Genomic DNA, 18,254 nt, shown 5'->3' with positions numbered 1-18,254 from the left:
TTTGTAGCTCAGTATCGAAACCGTTTGGGTAGGAGTAAAATCATACTCCATTCTTTGTTACACATTCAGTGGCTTTTTATTTGTAATAACTCACATTACAGCACATGGTCTGAAAAATTTCAAGTGTTTAAGATCCCTTTTTTAGTGTACCATCCATGCTACTTTTCAAAAAAAACAAAAAAAACTGCATTTGCAATGCAAACTTCACCATAGACAAGATTCAAACAATACAAAACACACACAAAAAGGCAATTACAAAGCCCACTACTGTGTAAAAAGTACATTTCAAGTGCTATATTAAATGTTAGATAATGAAAAGTAAGACTGATGTCTTAAACCCACACTAGTAAAGCTGAAAATTGTTTGAAATGTATGGATTACAATATTGCATGCATTTGGTTGATTATAAAACTGTATACTGTGATAAAATAGGACCCAAACAAGCCTCTGAGCTGTGTTACTTCATAAAAAGAGGCTAGTTTATGAATTTATCTGCTTAAAGATATGTATTGTTTCTTTACACCGGCAGTGCATCCACAAAAGTGTGCTGCTGCAAATGTGTGTCCTTACACACCATTGTTCCGAATCCATCTACCAGTCTGGAAATCACCTAAAATTCAATATGGAGATACATGTCAGAATGACCGCTGGATCCAGCGCTGCCTTAAAATACATCATTATTTGATGATGATATAAAAACTTTTCATGCTAGGATACAGTATATGATGAGAAACCAAGTATACTATGACTTTCTAACCTTTTTCACCCTTTTCTCCCCTTGGTCCCTCTGGTCCTCTTTGTCCCGGAATGCCGGGTATCCCTGAGCTCCCTGTAGATCACATACAAACAGTTTTATAATCACAGCTCTTCACTTTCATGTTCAAGCAGGCAGCACTTCAGTTCAATTTCTTGACCAGTAGGGCTATATGAATCATGACTGGTACCTTTTTCTCCTTTAGGTCCAGGGTATCCTCTGTCTCCTTTGAGTCCTGTCCTGCCAGGAGGCCCTGGGATGGTCCCATATGCTGAAAAGATAAATAATGTTTAGGAATAATGATTCAAGACAAATACGGTGATTAAATGTATAAGTATATGTGATAAAGTATGCGAGTAAAAGTACTAACTTTTAAAGAAGTCCATTAAGTCAGCCGTCACATTCCCATAGGCACCAATCACACGGCTGTACCCGGGTGGCCCGGGAGGACCAGGAGGCCCAGCGGGTCCTTGGATCCTTCCTGTTTGTGTTCTCCAATATCCCTCTGTCAGATCCTGCAGTATACCTTGATCTAAAGGAAACAAGCCAGATGGATTTGCTCATTAGCCCTGTGATGGACTGACCATCTGTCCACAGTGTTTCCCTGACTATAGCCCAAGACACTCAGATTGGCTCTGGTATCTCTGCAGCTGCACAGGATTTTGGAAAAAGGATGGATTTGTTTATTGTTACAGTGCTTTGTACTACTTTTGTCTTTTAGACACAACACTGCCATATACTCGCAGTACAGCAAACCAGAATCATACACAGTTAGTGGTGTTTTGTTCCTAAATGAGTCAGTGTTTTTGAACAAATCGTGATTCATGCAATATATAACAGAATGTGACAAGACAGAAAACATTAACATAGCTGTTTTCTGCATAGCATAGTAAATTTGTGCATATTTAAAAACTTGGCAAATAAATAAAAATGGATTAATTTAATATAAATTCGAGTTTTTCTACTGTTCTCCATCAATCCCATTAACTTTTTCAATTATGTAATGCCTATAAATAAAAAGGTGAATGCATTAAGTCCAGAATACATTCATACTATTTGAACATACTTTTTTAAACGTGACAATTACTTTCTTTAAAAAGCATCTACTTAGAGAGGAGAACAAATTGGTTAAATGAAAGGGGTCATATGATGCAATTACACGTTTTTCTTTCTCTTTGGAGTGTTACAAATTGTTCGTGCATAGATGAGATCCCTAAAGTTGCAAAGACTAAAGTTTCAAACCCAAAGAGATACTCTTTATCCAAGTTAAGACTCGTCCACGCCCCCTAAAACGCCTCATTCAAACACGCCCCCACATGTCTACGCACAATGTGGAAATATTTGCATAATGCAGCCCAAATGTTGACGCAAAAAAGAAGGCGTGGTTTCAGTAACCGCAGTAGTGTTGATGCAGCCATGATAGGGAGACGCTGCGTGTTTCAATGCGAAACCAAAATCGCTTTATTTGGCGACTCTGTTCTCCTTTCGGGCTTGGACTGATAAAACTAACTTGAACACTGAAGCTCGCGATTATGGTAAGGGGCGTTACATTTCCGACGCGTGCTTGTGGTGTTCAGCCAATCACAATATACTGGGTCAGTTGGCCAATCAGAGCAGACTACGCTTGTCGGAAGGAGGGGCTTTGTAGAAAACGACGCGTTTGAGAGAGGCGGGGCATAGAGGAACTACAATAATGTACAGTATTTGAAAAATAATGTGTTTTTTGAACAATAAAGCATGTCAACATATTCTGTTACACCAAATTAAATGAATGATTCAATGGTGTGGATATTTTCAGGAATCATAAGATTAAGTTAATTTTACTGCTTTATTATGAATATAACTCTGGCGCATAAGACTTGAATGATACTGTACTCACTCTTTATGTAATCAGTGACTTTGAGTGCGACATTGGAGTAGTCCACTGGTTCACTGATCTCAGTGCCATGGCGGTATTGGCCTCTGGCACTGTGATAACTGTGTCCGGTTTCACCACGTTCACCCTTCTGACCAGGCGGTCCGGGAGGCCCCGGGGGACCATGAACGTAGCGCCTCACGGTGTCACCTGAAAAAAAATATTAGACAAATTATTGATGCGGCAAACAACCACAAAATGTTTCCAGAAACTGGTCAGACAAATCTAGGACACAGAGAGTGTTAAAATAATGCATTTAACTTTGAGAATGTAGAATGGAGTGAGATCACTTGTTAAAATCAGTCAAACGTCCACCAACGTAAAGTTACACTGAGGTGTCAGTTCCCAGATTAGAGTGTGTGGTGAGTGACACTCACTGTTTAGGTAGTCCTGCAGCTCAACATGGATCTGTTCTCGTGCAGAAGATCCTGAATATGATGCAAGGCCCTTAGTGTCTCCTGGAGGACCCTGGGGTCCTGGTGGGCCAGGTAGGCCAGGAGGTCCCCTAAAACCAGACTCTAAATAACAGAGAATCATATAATGAGTTTTTTGCAAAACTGCAAATGTGTGTCAGACAGTACAATGCAACTCATGAGAGGACTCACTCTGTAGATAGAGTTGGATGTCCTCTAGTTTGTAACCAGAGACTGCGGAGGAACCTCCTGGGGTGCCAGCCGGACCAGGGGGTCCCTGTATACCTTGAGGACCAGGGGGCCCAGGACGTCCAACGCTTCCACTAAGCCCTGACCCTTTAAACACAATCAAAGTGGAATATTAAGAAAGGAAACCCTTATGTTATAAAACAAAATATTACAAAAACACAAGTACATACTCTGAAGCAGAGTGGTTATTTCACTGTAGGAAGCACCTGGCTGGCCAGGCTGCCCAGGTGGGCCGGGAGGACCTGGTGGTCCAGTTCTGACTGTCATCCCCTGCTCTAAAAACACAAATTCACAAATGCCATTAGAAAGGCAGCATTCAATCTATTGCCACTTCAAAATAAGATTCAGGTTAAAGACACACCATTCATCATTCTGATGGCATAGTTTGCCACTTCCTGTGCGCTAAAGGTACTAGCACTAATGCCAGGTGAACCCGGTGGTCCTGGAGGGCCAATCACATAACGCCTCACATCTTCTCCTGAGCAAAAGAAAGTCACTGGGTCAATTCTTAGATTCAAGATTCAAAAGACCATTTATACACAATCGGGTCTGACATGGTTTACTCACTCTGTAAAAGGGAAATGATGTATTCTGCACTCATACTTCCAGGTGGGCCAGGAGGTCCTGGAGGTCCTTGGCTAATACTGTTACCGCTAATTCCAGAGCCTGAATCAAAATGTTATATTTTACCACAAATGAAGCAGGATACACAGACATACATTAAACATTACACAGCAGATCTTAACTTACGCTGAATGTAAGCGATAACCCGAGACGCCACGTCCTCTACAGACACTGAAGGCCCAGGTGGACCAGGTGGCCCCTGAATACCAGACAAATGCTGCCTCATGCTGTCACCTGTGGAAAAGATGTCACACATTCATGAGAAAATGACCCTCAGGAGCAGGAGTGTGATCATCCAAATGAACAGGTACTCACTCTGCATATACTCCATGATGTAACGACGATAATCTGCAGTAGAATGGGATCCACTAGAATGACTTGTAGGACCGGGTGGACCAGGAGGTCCCGGAGGACCAGGCCGTCCTTGGGGCCCCACTGCAACTGCTCCTGATACTGAAGGCAACAAGAAGAGATACAAGGGTTACGATACGGTTTTGCTTTAGGAACCTCATTTGATTATCTAATAATGGTTCTATATTAAAGATTTAGTTCACCCAAAAATTAATAGGATTAGAGAACTTAAAAAAAAACTTAGTATGTGTTGAACAAAAGATGAACGATAGTCTGATGAATTTGGAAGAAGATGAGGGTTGTAATTTTTGGGTGAACATATTAACATTTACCTCTTGATTCTCCTTGGAATGTTGATGTACCTGGTACTCCAGGATCCCCTGGGAAATTATTTTAAAGATTATTGTACTCTAGAGAGTAATGAATACAATGTCTCTTCATCATTATTCAAGGTTTTTACCTTTACGCCCATCTTGTCCAGGTGGTCCAGGAGGTCCTGGGGGACCGGGTGGACCTTGAGCCACACCGTACTCAGAGACTATATAGAATAAAAATAAATCATTAATTCTGTATTATTTACTACACTTAAAAACGTATAATCTCTTGACAATATTTTAATGAAAAGCAAATGAAGTATTATAGGGTCTAAATTAAATATAGGGTCATAAACCAAACAAAAATGTTAACTTACTAACTCTACTGGGACTCCCTGGAAGGCCGGGTTGACCTGGTTCTCCTAAAAAATGTCACATATGACAAATGAAGCACTATTATAAGGCATGGGGATCTAAGTACTTTATGTGTTTTACTGTTTATATCAATTCTTGTGACCAATATGAAGTGTTGGCTGGAGAATGGATCCTCACCTTGGTATCCTCTTGGACCTTGGGCACCTGAAATACATAAATATATCATAAACTATCTGATAATAGTTAAATATCCTACTTTCTGACTGGAATAAAGGTATCAACAAGTAGAATCAACTAAACACAAGTTCTGGGTAAGACTCACCTGTCGCTCCTTTAGACCCTGGAAGTCCTGGTGGCCCAGGTGGTCCTGCAAAAAATGTCCCTGTGTAGGCAACATTTGTAAAATTGTGAGACTTAAGAAACCACAACACTCTTAAAATAATGCATAGACCCATATATATGCTGGAATCAAACCTGAATTAGGCACAAAGTTTCCTGGATCTCCCTTGTCTCCTTTAGGACCAGGTCTGCCATATCCTATGAGACGGTAACAAAAGAGTTGAGTAGAGTATGCCACTTCAGGAAAATATGAAAATAAGCATGAATGTTCATCTTACCTGGTGTGCCTGGTTCGCCAGGTGGTCCCGGTGGACCTGGTCTAGTATCACCTAAAGGGAGTAAACAGTGAAATTTGATTAAATGCGTTCAAATATAATCTGCTCTAAAAGTATTGTTTATTTTAAAGCTATATATATATATATATATATATATATATATATATATATATATATATAGCTAAATAATTTCAGACATATTACATTTCACATTCAAAAGACAATGTATGTGGCAAAAAAATCAGATGTTGATCCTTAAACCTTTAATGGATAATGTTATTGTACCTGGACGTCCAGGAGGCCCTGGGGGACCAGGTGGTCCAGAAACACCAACATGTGCAGCACCATACTGTCCTAAAAAGGACACACACGTGTTAAATTAATGCATTTCTATAAGTTACTAATGTTCAAATTAGATCTTTTAAATAAAGACTCACTTTCTGCTCGCGCTGCAACCAAAGTCTCACCAGTGCTAACAGCAATACCCGGTTGTCCTTGATTTCCCTTATCACCTTTAGGACCTGCACAAAAATCAAGGTGGATGGATGGAAGGCCATTTGGATATATTTTTTATTTTACTAATATACAATATTACACAGGAACACCAGATGAAAAATACAAATTTACCAGGCTGACCGGGAAGTCCAGCAGGGCCAGCGGGTCCTAGCGTCACAAGACATATGATAAAATCAAACGATAAATATACTGATGTACCCAAACAGTGCAATTAATTCAAGTAGGTGTCATTCATTGGACTGTTCAAATATACAAAGCACGTAGTGATTTCACTGATTATCAGGAGGTTTTGTAATCTGGGTTTTTAAAAGAATAAAGATTATGAACATACCTGAGAGTCCTGGAGATCCAGGTGGGCCAGGAGGACCAGGGCTTCCAGGAGGTCCTGGGATTGCCACTGAGCTAGAACCTGCTGTACAATGAAAGCTCTCAATGTAAGTTGACTGCGCAGTGAACTGTTAAATGTGTTTTAATACTTTACGTATTCTTACCTGCATTGATCACTCTTCCAGGCTCACCAGTCTCACCTGTGAACATTTTCAGATTAATTATTTAGACATTCGTAGACTTAGTAGCACACATATGATTCTAATGTCCAATAATAAGACAAAATATATTGCTAAAAATGCGAGATTTCAAAAGGCAGCTAAACATTGATCCTATGGTCTATTTCACTAAAACAGCCACCACACAGCACCTTTAGCTCCAGGCTGACCAGGATTGCCAGGTATACCTATGCAAAAAGAAACATGTTGACCATTATATTTTCATACATAGTTGAGATAAACTATAAAAATCTAAATTGCATACAAATGTAAAGCAAACATTATGCAGAGAAAAGAATGCAGTTCAAGTGACCGATTACCTGGAGGTCCTTGAATCCCTTGAGTTCCTGATTTAAAGAGAACAGAAGAAAAAACATAAAAAAACTACCACAATTCACCTATTTTTTCAAACATGATTAAACTTTAGTAATTTGAATGTGTATAACTGTGTTATAACATGCAGATTAAGGTCATTTTCTCAAAATGAGGATCATGTTTTTCTATTTTTAATTTATATTAAATGAGGATTCATGTTTTTATACCTGGTTGCCCAGGATCACCGGGTGGTCCATGTGGTCCTCTGATTCCTGGTAAGCCAATTGACCCTGGCTCTCCTAGATATGAGCAAAAATGATACAGAATACAGACACAGATTAAAATAAAGATGTAGATATAGGTACACAAGAAAAAAAATTATTTGGCTTGGAATCATCTAATCTGAAAATGCCTCTAACCTCTTTGGCCCTTTTCACCATCAGGTCCTTGAGGCCCTAAAATGAAATGACAAAATTATTATCCAAGAACTTCTTTTATACCAATCTAAGCGTCGCATTAAATAGATCCAGACAATAACAGAGCTTTAACAGATTGCATGCACCCACAGCCAACTAAGTAGATCCAGTCTTGGAATATACAATATAGTTATACTATTTACTGATATAGTTTTTGGAAAACAAATAGTTTTAGCTAACAAAACCTGGCCATTTTCCATTCATTTAGATATATCATTTAGATATAATGCAAAAATATTGTGAAATATTATTACAATTTTAAAAAGCTGTATTGTATGTTATTATATTTTAACAGGCAATTTATTCCTGTAATGGAAAAGATACATTTTCAGCAACCATTACTCCGGTCTTCGGTGTCCTTAATATTTGCTGCATAATATTTTTGTGCAAACCGTGATGAATAGAATGAACAGCATTTATTAAAACAAAATTTAATTTATTAAAAGCCAAAAATCTCAGGTTTGTGTCTGTTCCTACAGATGAATCACCTGCTGATCCTTTCTCCCCAGTTGGCCCTTGTCGTCCTGCAGCACCAGGAACACCTGAAGGAGGGTACAGTGATTTAACAATGAATCAAATATTTGTCAAAATGGCACAAATTAATAAAGTTCTTATGGCTCAGTACAAATATACACACCTGGCAATCCACTTTCTCCTCTATCACCATGATCACCTGACACAAAACAATTTTCCATGAATTCACATTGACTATAATTAAGAACAGGATACTGTATGTCAGGCTGACATATAATTAGCTACAAACCTTTAATTCCAGGTGGACCAGGAAGTCCTCTATCACCTGGAAAGAATTTTTTTTTTTTTAATAAACATTAGGATTTTATTCATATACGTACTGTAATGCTTTGTGAAAACACACCAAGTGTTCATTGTGATACACACCTTTAGCACCGGCAGGGCCAGGTTCACCTCTGAAGCCTAGAGGTCCTTGTTCACCTACACAGAAAACATTTTTTTTTTTTGTTACAGATTTAATGTCATTATTTCAGAACACAAAAAATTACAAAATGCCACTAAAATATTTTTTTTAATGAAAGAGTTGATTACCATGTAAACCACTAGCACCTGTTGAACAAACAAACAAAAAGAGAACAAAGATCAAACACATGCTAATATTGCATTACTGCTTAATTATTATGTAAACATTCATATTTAAGTACATATATTTATGCCAATGCATTGCATTTGCCAATCTCAAATGATTCTTTACAGCTAATTTCACTGAATATAATGAGTATCAGCCTTTATATAAATTGTGTTTTGTGTATTGACCTTTAGGCCCAGGTGGACCAACAAGACCAGGAGAGCCAGGAGGACCAGGAATACCTGAAGAAAAAACAGATACACAGACACATTGTAAATGAGATCAAAACAGCAGTTTTATTCTTAAATTTATGTTGTGTATGAGAACCCAAATTGTAATGAATGAAATACTAAAAAACAAATGCTAGGATCATGTTTAAGAGCCATATTCTCAAAGCATGCAGTATCTTACCCCTTTCACCCTTCTCTCCGGCTCCTGGGGGTCCTGGCTCTCCACGGGGTCCAGGCTGACCATCTCTTCCTCTGAAACCTGGTGGTCCTTCTGGACCACGTTCACCTGTCATACACATTTTAAAGTTTTGATAAGGCAACATCTGGAAAAGGTTCATTCTATTTTTTTTTTTTTTTTTTTTTTTTTTAAGTAAGAGCATGAACAGGACTGAGTCAAGTGTTCACAGTAGAGATGTATCTTGAATGTAGGTAGGGACTAGTCTGTCAACTGGACTGTAAGAATTGACTATTTAAAGTTATTTGTTAGTGCTACAGTATTAGCACCTGTCAGGTGCAGCATTTATGGGCTGTATTTCTAAACCTTAACCGCTAGGCCTTATCTTTTGGGGTACTTGTTAATTTACTTTGTGATTTAAACACAGAATTAAGGATGGTGAATAATTTTCCCACAAAATAATGTTTCAGGTACCTGCACTTCCTTTTTGTCCTTCTCTTCCTGGATGTCCTGGCATTCCTGGTGGACCTAGAGATGCACATCAAAAAACAATGAAATCTGTTAAGACTTCATTCTGCACATCTGTTAAGATTAGCTCTACAGAGGATCAAACATTATTCTTACCTGGCAGGCCTGGAAAACCATTATCTCCTGAAAAACAGTTTAAATTGTTTAAGTTTTCATATTTAAGACTGTAAGCATATCAATATAAACATACAGTTAAACTAATTCACAGATTTTTCACTGCCAGTTTTAAAATTGCACAAACCCTTTATTCCTGGAGATCCAGTGTCACCTAAAAGTGGTGAAAAGAGCAAATGTGTGATTGATGTAGTGATGGAAAAGCAGGTTTCTGACTATTAAATCTCCATAGAATGTACAAATAAAGTTTTCTGTACTGAAAGTTCAGTAAAAACTAAATATCTGGTGTACCTTTAGGCCCTGGAAGTCCTCTTTCAGCTTTAAGTGAAGAAGCAAGGAACGCTAGACACACAAAAAAATATGTATTAAATGTATTGTTATTTGTATTAAACATATGCATGAATGCGTGAAATTTTATAAACAATGTACATGTTTAGGTGTTGTTTGTACCTTTCATGGCTTCAGACTGCAGCTCTGCTCTCAGTATTTGCTGTACATTTCTCTGCAGTACAGGATTGTCTGAATAAACTGCAGAATCCAGTGAATTAACATATGCCGCTTTACTTCCAGCTTCTTTATACATGCCAATGTCATCAATAGGAGCGGACTGACGACTCGAGTGGGCTTTCATGGAGGAGGAAGTTCCCTCAAGAGCGCTGACACGAGACTTTAGGTTCTTTACCTCCTCAGCTTCAAGGAAAAGAGATTTGCTACAGATTAGAATACAATATGCAATAGCACATATATCTTAGTTAGGTAGAAAACCTATTCTTGAGTTGAACTTCACACAAACAGAAATCCTCTGTTGATAATTACACATTGATACATAAGATACAATTCCCTTCTCCCAACTTTAACCAAATCCACAGAGGTAAGAATGATTTTTTTTTTTGCTTATTATTTTTTAAATACATTTTGAATAAAATTTTGAATACAATTCTATATTTTATTGAAATTATTTGGTGAATCATAATTTGCCTCAACCTCTGCTGCACAGTTTTAAAATGAAGCTACAAGCTGTTTCAAATGTTTTTTTAGCAATAACTGTACCCCAAGAGAAATAGTGAATAACTGAATCATGTCTTTCATTAAAATGACTAGACTTACATAAAGCAATAAGTCCAAACAGAAGGCCGAGGAGCAGCAGGAGGCTGAGCAAAAACCCCAGCAGCCACTTCCACCAGGAACAGCATTTTGGCCCACATCCACAAAGACCCCCTCCACAATTACAGCCATCATCATCATCAACAACCTTAACCTTACGAAACTCTGAAAGGACACACACAGCAAGAGACATGTAAGTCTCAGTTTTATGCAGTATGACTTTACACTGTACTATGTGCAATGTTTTTTTTCAAAGTTTTACCTGCATATGTAGCTTTATCTTTTGTTGACACTGATGTACACCCATCTTTGGAGAGGTAAAACATGTTTTGTGATGTCAACATATATTTTTAATATTTCTTTGAGACAAGCAGTGACATCTATTAAGCTACTATCCCTCAAGATGAAAACATGTAAATAAAAAAAAAAAAAACATTGAGATACATGAAAATTAGGTCCTTACAATGTGTGCCAGAGCTAGACTTCACAGGAGCACTTTCAGAATAGCTGGTCATCATAGTTTCCTTCTTCACTGAAACATCTGAATACGACCCTTTAAAGCAAATATTGTGTGTATTCATTAACCACGTTATATTCTGAATTGCTTTAATTCAAACACCACAAATAATTCCCCTTGCAACATCAAGTACAACATTTAGTGTCCTGTGTTTACCTGCTGTCCCATTAGGGGTGATGTTTGTAAACTGCTTGCCACTGTCTTTGGTCAGGATAAGTTCGTCGGTTTCTCTTTTCACTGGAATGTTCTCTTTCTCCAACGTCAGGTATCTCTTTGACACATTCTCATTAAGGGTCCTTGTACCAGTTCCTAAATATGACACAAAATCTGCCTGTTTATCAAGCTACACTGAATGCATCTTAGAGAACTACAGTTGCCATAAATCTTTTTCCTGTGTGAGTATAACAAACACCTGAAGTGGAGACACCTGTGCTGACAGCAAGAGTGCTGTTGGGACTTGAGGAATAATTCTTCTGCACTCCATATCCTAAAAATACACACAACAAATAAACAAAGACGTTCGAATCTCAAGTATCTCTGTTCATCAAGCAACAATGACTTCCTGAAGTCCTAATGATAGTTCTGATTTTTACAACATTTTCACTGACCCAAACAGGTAAAGGCAAGGATAAATTAAATTGGTCAAAACTGTCAGTAAATCTATCATAGTTTCCACAAAAATAATAATAAATAATAATAATAAAAATAAGTAGCACAACTGTTTTCAACACTGATAATCATAAGATGTCAATCATCCGAAGAAATGCTTCTTGAGCAGCAAATCAGCAAGTTAGAATGATTTCTAAAGGATCATGTGACACTAAGCATTGCTGTCATATTTTAAAATATAATAGATTAGAAAAGAGTTAGCATATTAAATTGTGCAGTAATATTATTTAACAATATTAGTTTTACTGTAATTTGATCAAATAAATGCAGCCTTAGTGAGCTTAAGAGACTTCTTTCAAAAACCATACCAACCCCTAACTTATTGAAAAGTAGTGTATTTATATAATATTGTATTTATAATTTGCATTAAATTTCATGATTCTTTGTATTTTTGAAAGCACTTTTGTTGCAAAACAATGAAATACAGTGAAAACTGATTTGTTGATCACTTTCATTCCATCCTAACTACTGCCGCTAAGCCTCAATTTATGCAATTTTGACAAAACTGCATTTATGTTAACCACATAGTAACATATTTAAACAGCAGAACACTGTTTACTTCTTTCATAATTCAGCACTGGGCGACAGAGACGAGTGACAACAAGTGGCGACAAGTGATGATTCTATCAACTGTCCCAAAACTCTCTCTCATTGACCCATTGGCCATTGACAGATGTAAACGTAACACACACCTGCAGTGGAGACGCCTGTGCCAACACCAAGAGTGCTTCTGGGACTTGTCAAATAATTCTTCTGCACTCCATATCCTAAAACATAAACAAATGAACATGCTTACAAGGAATATTATTAACTTGTCATTTGTCAAAGCAATGTCATCACAATTATTTAATATTATATGCCTCAGAGGATACCTGCTGAGTGTGTGTTAACTCCACTGGAAGTTAGAACTGCACTTGCAGGAGCTAAATTGTTATGGAAGCCATACACTGTAATTGAAGAAAGAAAAAAAATTTTGCTTATACATGTCCGTGCTTTCAGCTTGTGTCAGTAATTGTATTTATTTATTTTATTATGCAAGTAAAGAATGTGACAATGTTTACCAAATGCAATTCTAATTTTATTTATAATACACCAGAAAATAGAGTGTGATATTTGTGATGACTTGATAAATTCTCTTTATTATCAGGTCATCTTAGTAAATCAATGCTCAACTGTGCAGACCTGACAAGGAGGATGGTGATGTGCCGTTAACAAGAGTAGCTCCCGTTGACATGTTGTTGGTGTTGCTGTGGAAGCCGTAAGCAGTGCCAGTGGAGACTGTAGAAGGCAGTGTGGAGCTGTTCCATGAGTATGAGGCCAGGTCAGCATCAAGAATAGTGGTGTCATATTGCTCGGCTGAAAAAAAATTAAAAGAATTCTTAACGCCTTGGAATTGAACACAAGATCTCGATGCACAGATGAACTGGGGAATTTAGACTTTTTTGGTGCATCAAAATAAATGGCTCTGCACACCATGGGTGTGGTGGTAGTAGTAGGAGTGTTAACTACTAGAAAATCTTTACTAACATGTACTAATATCTAAGCTTTACTAATAATGCATGATCTGTCAACGACCTGAGCTCTTCTAACCCAGCTTTCCATACCTTGCTTGGTAGAGATCTTGGTGTCTAAGGTGCTGGCCTTGCGAGGTATAGGGAGAGGAGAGGAGGAGGGAGATCGTGTGGGGCTGACGCTGGCCGATCGTGATCCCTTTAGCAGCTTCTTCACATCGTCCAGCTCTGTCCCTGTAGCAGCAGCACTGTATTAGTCGTGTCTAAACGTGCCTTGAGGTTCACTATCTCATATTACTGTCCACTGTGGCGTTCAACAACATAATATAGCTTTCTCTTGAGCCTCTGAGAAGAAAAAACTGTAGCTGTATAGGCTACATTTGTTTACTTGTTTCCTCAAGTTTTAATGGGGCTCAAAACATTTCTCAACATACTAGTTTCATTCAATTATTTTTTTCTTTAGATCGAATTATATTATTAAATTATGTATGTGATTTTCTAAGACAACTGAATTAGAAAGAAATAGAGGGATAACATACATCTAGTGGAGGGAGATGCACTCTGTAGCCTGGTCCTGATTTCCGTCTCTAAAACAGAAACACAGATAGACAACTAATAATTATCTCCACTTTATTTCAACACCAACACACACATTTATCACATATATTTAAATAGCCTATGTAACTGATCAATAGTGTCCAGGAACCAGTGTTGAGAAACACTGAATGCAACTTTCTATTGACGACTTACCGCACACTGTGCAGTTTATTCCTCTATACTTTTCCAATTCTATAGATGTTGAATATTTAATTGAGTGGAAATTATTTCATTAATTAGCCTACTAGGGAAAAAAAACTTGCCAAATAATACAAAATAGGAACACAGCTATGTAGGAAACAACTTTCCGCGATGAGCTCTCTGTTATGTAGCGTTGCAATAAACAATGGTAGCTATTTTTTTTTTTTAGAAATATTTGACAGCTGAATGTTTCGAGTTACGAATAAGAATCAATAGCCTAGTTGTGAATACATTTCTGACAATGAAAGAAACAGGCCTAAATTAAAGGTGTAACCGTTTTAAGCCAATCAGAAAGAAACACTGCATGTGTGGGGAGGGGGTGCTTTTTCAATTAAGTAGTAAAACAGTTATAAAGCTAATATCATTGTACAGTAAAGATGATTATCCTATGCAAAGTCATTTATATACTATTTGCATTAGTGTAAATAATAATCTCACCCCTGCTTTGACTCCTTCCTCTAGTTGAACCTGGAAACAGAGCAATTGAAACAAAAGTTTATATTTCTTGTCTCCATAATATAAAACTACGTTAATCATTTTTATTTGGCTTACCATAGTCCTTTCTTTTTAGTTCTGGAGATGAGTTGTCACTTGAACTTCCTGTTGAAGTTAATATATATATATATATGTACAGTATATATATATTACATGCTAGAGTAATTATGAAGGACTGGCTAAAAATGCTACAACATATAGATTTTATTTATTTATTTAAGGCAGGTGTCTTAGCTGTGACTAACCATCATAACGACGTGAATGAGAAGTTTTGCTTTTCCTCTCCACAAACAAAGGGGAGTCTTTCGTTCTTCTCATGCCATTAGTGGAGATGGATCTCACCCTCGACCCTGTTCCTGATCCAGAGACACTCTCGAGAACTCCAGAGGCACCACCTGTCTTCCTGCTCCCAGTTGTCTCTTCTACCAGATATTCAGATCCTAACACACTTGCACTCACACCCACAGATGCTGAGACACAGAAGCAGGGACAATTTTAGCCATTTACAGATATATGAGATATATTAAACAGAGTATTCATATAAATACTGTATCAGAGCAAAACCTGAAACTATTTATTGAGTAGCTCTTCAAAAATCATTTTTGATTGTCTTACAGGATGAGAAAAAAGGACTGCTGTTGTTTTGAGTCAAAATGTTGTTCTCCAGGCCAGAAGACCCAGAAGCGCTTGACATGCCCTTGTTTGCGGATGCACTGAAGCCTCCTGGGGGTTAAAACACAGTAAGTTAGCAATGTCCACTTTGACATACTGAAAAAAAAATGCTCAAGTTACAGCCACAGTATGAATTTTCCCATGATGCACAAATTCTGTAGAGAAGGCTTTGAATATGAATAAATCAGACAGGTGAGAACAGGTACAACTGTACATGGGAGGGTGAACGGGGGTAACTTACGTGGAGGTAAAGATGTAATTCTCGTAGTAGAGATTGTTGTTTCCGTGATGCCTGTTTTCATAATACATGTCTTATAAATGTGAACAGTTCTTGCTTTGAAATTCAAAAATATATAGCTGAATAAAACAGCTTCTAAGTAACATTAGAGAAGCACTAGTGGCACAGTCTTCACAATGAAAAGATCTTCACAAAAGATTTTGGTTCATGTTCGCAGCAAATTGATCAAATCGAGCTAATCAAACACCTTTACCTCTCTCCCCTGAACTTCCTCCTGAAAAGTTTCTTTGTTGTCTTAAATCATCCATTCCATGCTAAATAAATGTAGCAAAACAATTACAAATCATTAGTGTGATACAAAGCAGAATCATTCTTCATCTAGACATAATGAAAGATATAGGCTACTATATTGATAAAGCATTAAGCTGTTTCTATTACAGCTGAACTGTGGGATAGTACTGGACGAGAAGAGATGCAATACATATTATGCATATTACACAAACTTATTTAATCAGTTATACTTCATTTGTGATATATCCCTGTATGAAATAGGTTTTTACAAGATGTTATGTTTTTCTGTCTTTGTCCTTCACAACAACAAGTTTTCACAAGAAATGGTAACTGCATGCACACTGATAAAAGGATTTCTTCGCTTTCCTGACAGATTCTGCTCAGATTTCAAGGTATGGATGTTACAGAATTGCAGCCTATTCCACATCAAAAAAGTAATTATAAATGACACATACCCATATTCAACATTAATGAAAAATAATGCCTAAGGGGCAACTATTTGCTCCAACAAAAGACTAGCGAGTACAACTACAGACTCGTATTTACAGTGGAGAGAGTAAAGCAATTTATCACCACCCCACCCTCCTCACATCTTCAATTTCAAATGCAAGACCAGCTACTGTTTCCCTGCAAACCACAATACATGAAAAAAGCTAAACTCAGTGAATGGTCCACCACAGACAAATAATGCCTTTATTTGCTAATGGTTGGATTGAAAAAAAGAAAGAAAGTTGAGTTTAACGCAACTTTTTCCCCACATCTACTGTGAACTTTAGAATAAAACAATTAAACATTAAAAACATTTCATAATTTATATCATAAAGGTGTTTTGGTTGCTACTGTTTCAGTCTGGGTTCTAGTCTTTGGTGCAGTCCTGCACAGAAACAAGATATAAAGAAATCTGATTGTTACATTCAAAAGTTTTCAGAAGAGCAACAGCCTGATAGAACCATATAAAAAGCAATAATTATGAATAAATATGAAGAAATATATATATTTATATAGTCTGAAGCACAAATGTAGGCTACTGCAAATAATTTATAGTTGCTTTTTTGTGTAAGAAAAAAAAGGATAAATGTTTGAAAGCAATATCATCAATAAAATGTTTTACCTTTGATCCTTGAGAATCTGAAGAGAATGAGATTATAGATAAAGTCCACTTAAGAGTTGCCTGTGAACTTCACCTGTGCAGTATGAATGTTGTTACCTGCCTTCTGCTGTTTTCTTTCTGGTTTTCTCTCTTATTTGACCGGCAAGTCTCCACAGTACTTCTGGGTAGGATTTTATACCGAGCCACTCCCCTGACTTTTGGCAGGTACACAGACAGACTTTTAAAGAAGACAATACCCTCAGGAATCACAGTTTTGTCCTTTATGTTCCAGCAAACTAAAGCTTCAGGACATGTTCAGGTGAACGCAGGTGTGGCTGGATGCGTTATTTGTGCGTCAGTAACTTCGTCTAAACTGACACATATGCAGAAAAAAAAGTTTAATCTACTGTTTACTTAATTAAGATTTACTTAATTTTTATTTTTGCACAGATAAATTTTAAGTAAAATGCAAGTACAATTTACTTAACTAAGTTAGGTAAAATTAGCAAAGGAAATAAGAAAATTTAACATGGCCAGTTACAGTTTGATGAGTAATTTTTACTTAATTATTTTAAGTTAAATCTGAAATTCTTAAGTACATTTCACAGCAAAAAAAAATTCACCTTATTAATTATTCATGCCCAAGTGCATGATGGGAACAACACGATCATGACTTTGATATTTACTTAAAGAATCAATGTAAACATAACAAACAATTCCAAGTAAAATATACTTATAAATTCAAACTTTAATTTCAACAAGCTTAAATTGAGTACTAATATAAAATTTACTTTAATTTTTTCATTCTTGCATGAACTAAATTATTTAATGTAGAAATTACATTTGTTTTTAATGTAGTATTTAGCCTACTTCACAAAAAAATCCTTTTTATTAGTGTAGCATTGCATTTTGTTCAGACTGAAGTGATTTATCTAAAATACATTTTTTAAGCCATTGTAAAATAAAGTTCCATCTAGGAAGTTAAGGCATGATGCTTCGCCTCGAACGGCTCATGCTTCATCTCTTATTAAAATACACTACAGAAGTGCTTTATGAGCAACATACATTGCATTCCAGATATACATTCTCAGGAAAAAGGTACATATTACTTTAAAAGTATATATTATTTATTATTTAGTAATTTAGCAGATATTAGTACATATTAGTACCTAAATTGTTTATATTAGTACTTTTTGAAAAGATACCACCCCATTTGATAAGCTCATACATTTTCTGGGAATCAAATCATGTTTAAACAC

General features: G+C 36.8%; 1 protein-coding gene across 1 annotated transcript; it reads right to left on the bottom strand.

Moving 5' to 3' along the window:
• Positions 1-55: 55 nt before the first annotated feature.
• LOC306884100 (uncharacterized protein) lies at positions 56-17,208 on the bottom strand. Its single transcript, XM_079439776.1, has 57 exons — positions 17,017-17,208; positions 15,868-15,928; positions 15,618-15,668; positions 15,320-15,427; positions 14,950-15,174; positions 14,762-14,809; positions 14,648-14,677; positions 13,951-13,998; positions 13,505-13,645; positions 13,083-13,256; positions 12,773-12,847; positions 12,593-12,667; positions 11,644-11,718; positions 11,388-11,540; positions 11,178-11,267; positions 10,977-11,021; positions 10,718-10,879; positions 10,061-10,300; positions 9,902-9,952; positions 9,738-9,764; positions 9,593-9,619; positions 9,443-9,496; positions 8,975-9,079; positions 8,752-8,805; positions 8,527-8,544; positions 8,362-8,415; positions 8,225-8,260; positions 8,099-8,134; positions 7,950-8,003; positions 7,405-7,440; positions 7,213-7,284; positions 6,991-7,017; positions 6,823-6,858; positions 6,617-6,652; positions 6,457-6,537; positions 6,237-6,272; positions 6,047-6,130; positions 5,895-5,963; positions 5,613-5,663; positions 5,470-5,532; positions 5,318-5,377; positions 5,173-5,199; positions 4,998-5,042; positions 4,767-4,844; positions 4,639-4,686; positions 4,271-4,408; positions 4,082-4,189; positions 3,899-3,997; positions 3,693-3,809; positions 3,502-3,606; positions 3,275-3,418; positions 3,047-3,187; positions 2,634-2,819; positions 1,125-1,286; positions 945-1,025; positions 767-829; positions 56-610 (listed from the first exon to the last, which is right to left on the bottom strand). The coding sequence occupies exons 2-57, from the start codon at positions 15,920-15,922 to the stop codon at positions 567-569; spliced, it is 4,548 nt and encodes a 1,515-aa protein (XP_079295902.1). The 5' UTR covers positions 15,923-15,928; positions 17,017-17,208; the 3' UTR covers positions 56-566.
• Between the last annotated feature and the right edge of the window lie 1,046 nt (positions 17,209-18,254).

Source organism: Barbus barbus, assembly GCF_936440315.1.
Source record: "Barbus barbus genome assembly, chromosome: 18".
Lineage (NCBI taxonomy): Eukaryota > Metazoa > Chordata > Actinopteri > Cypriniformes > Cyprinidae > Barbus > Barbus barbus.
This window is presented reverse-complemented; position numbering and strand designations above follow the sequence as displayed.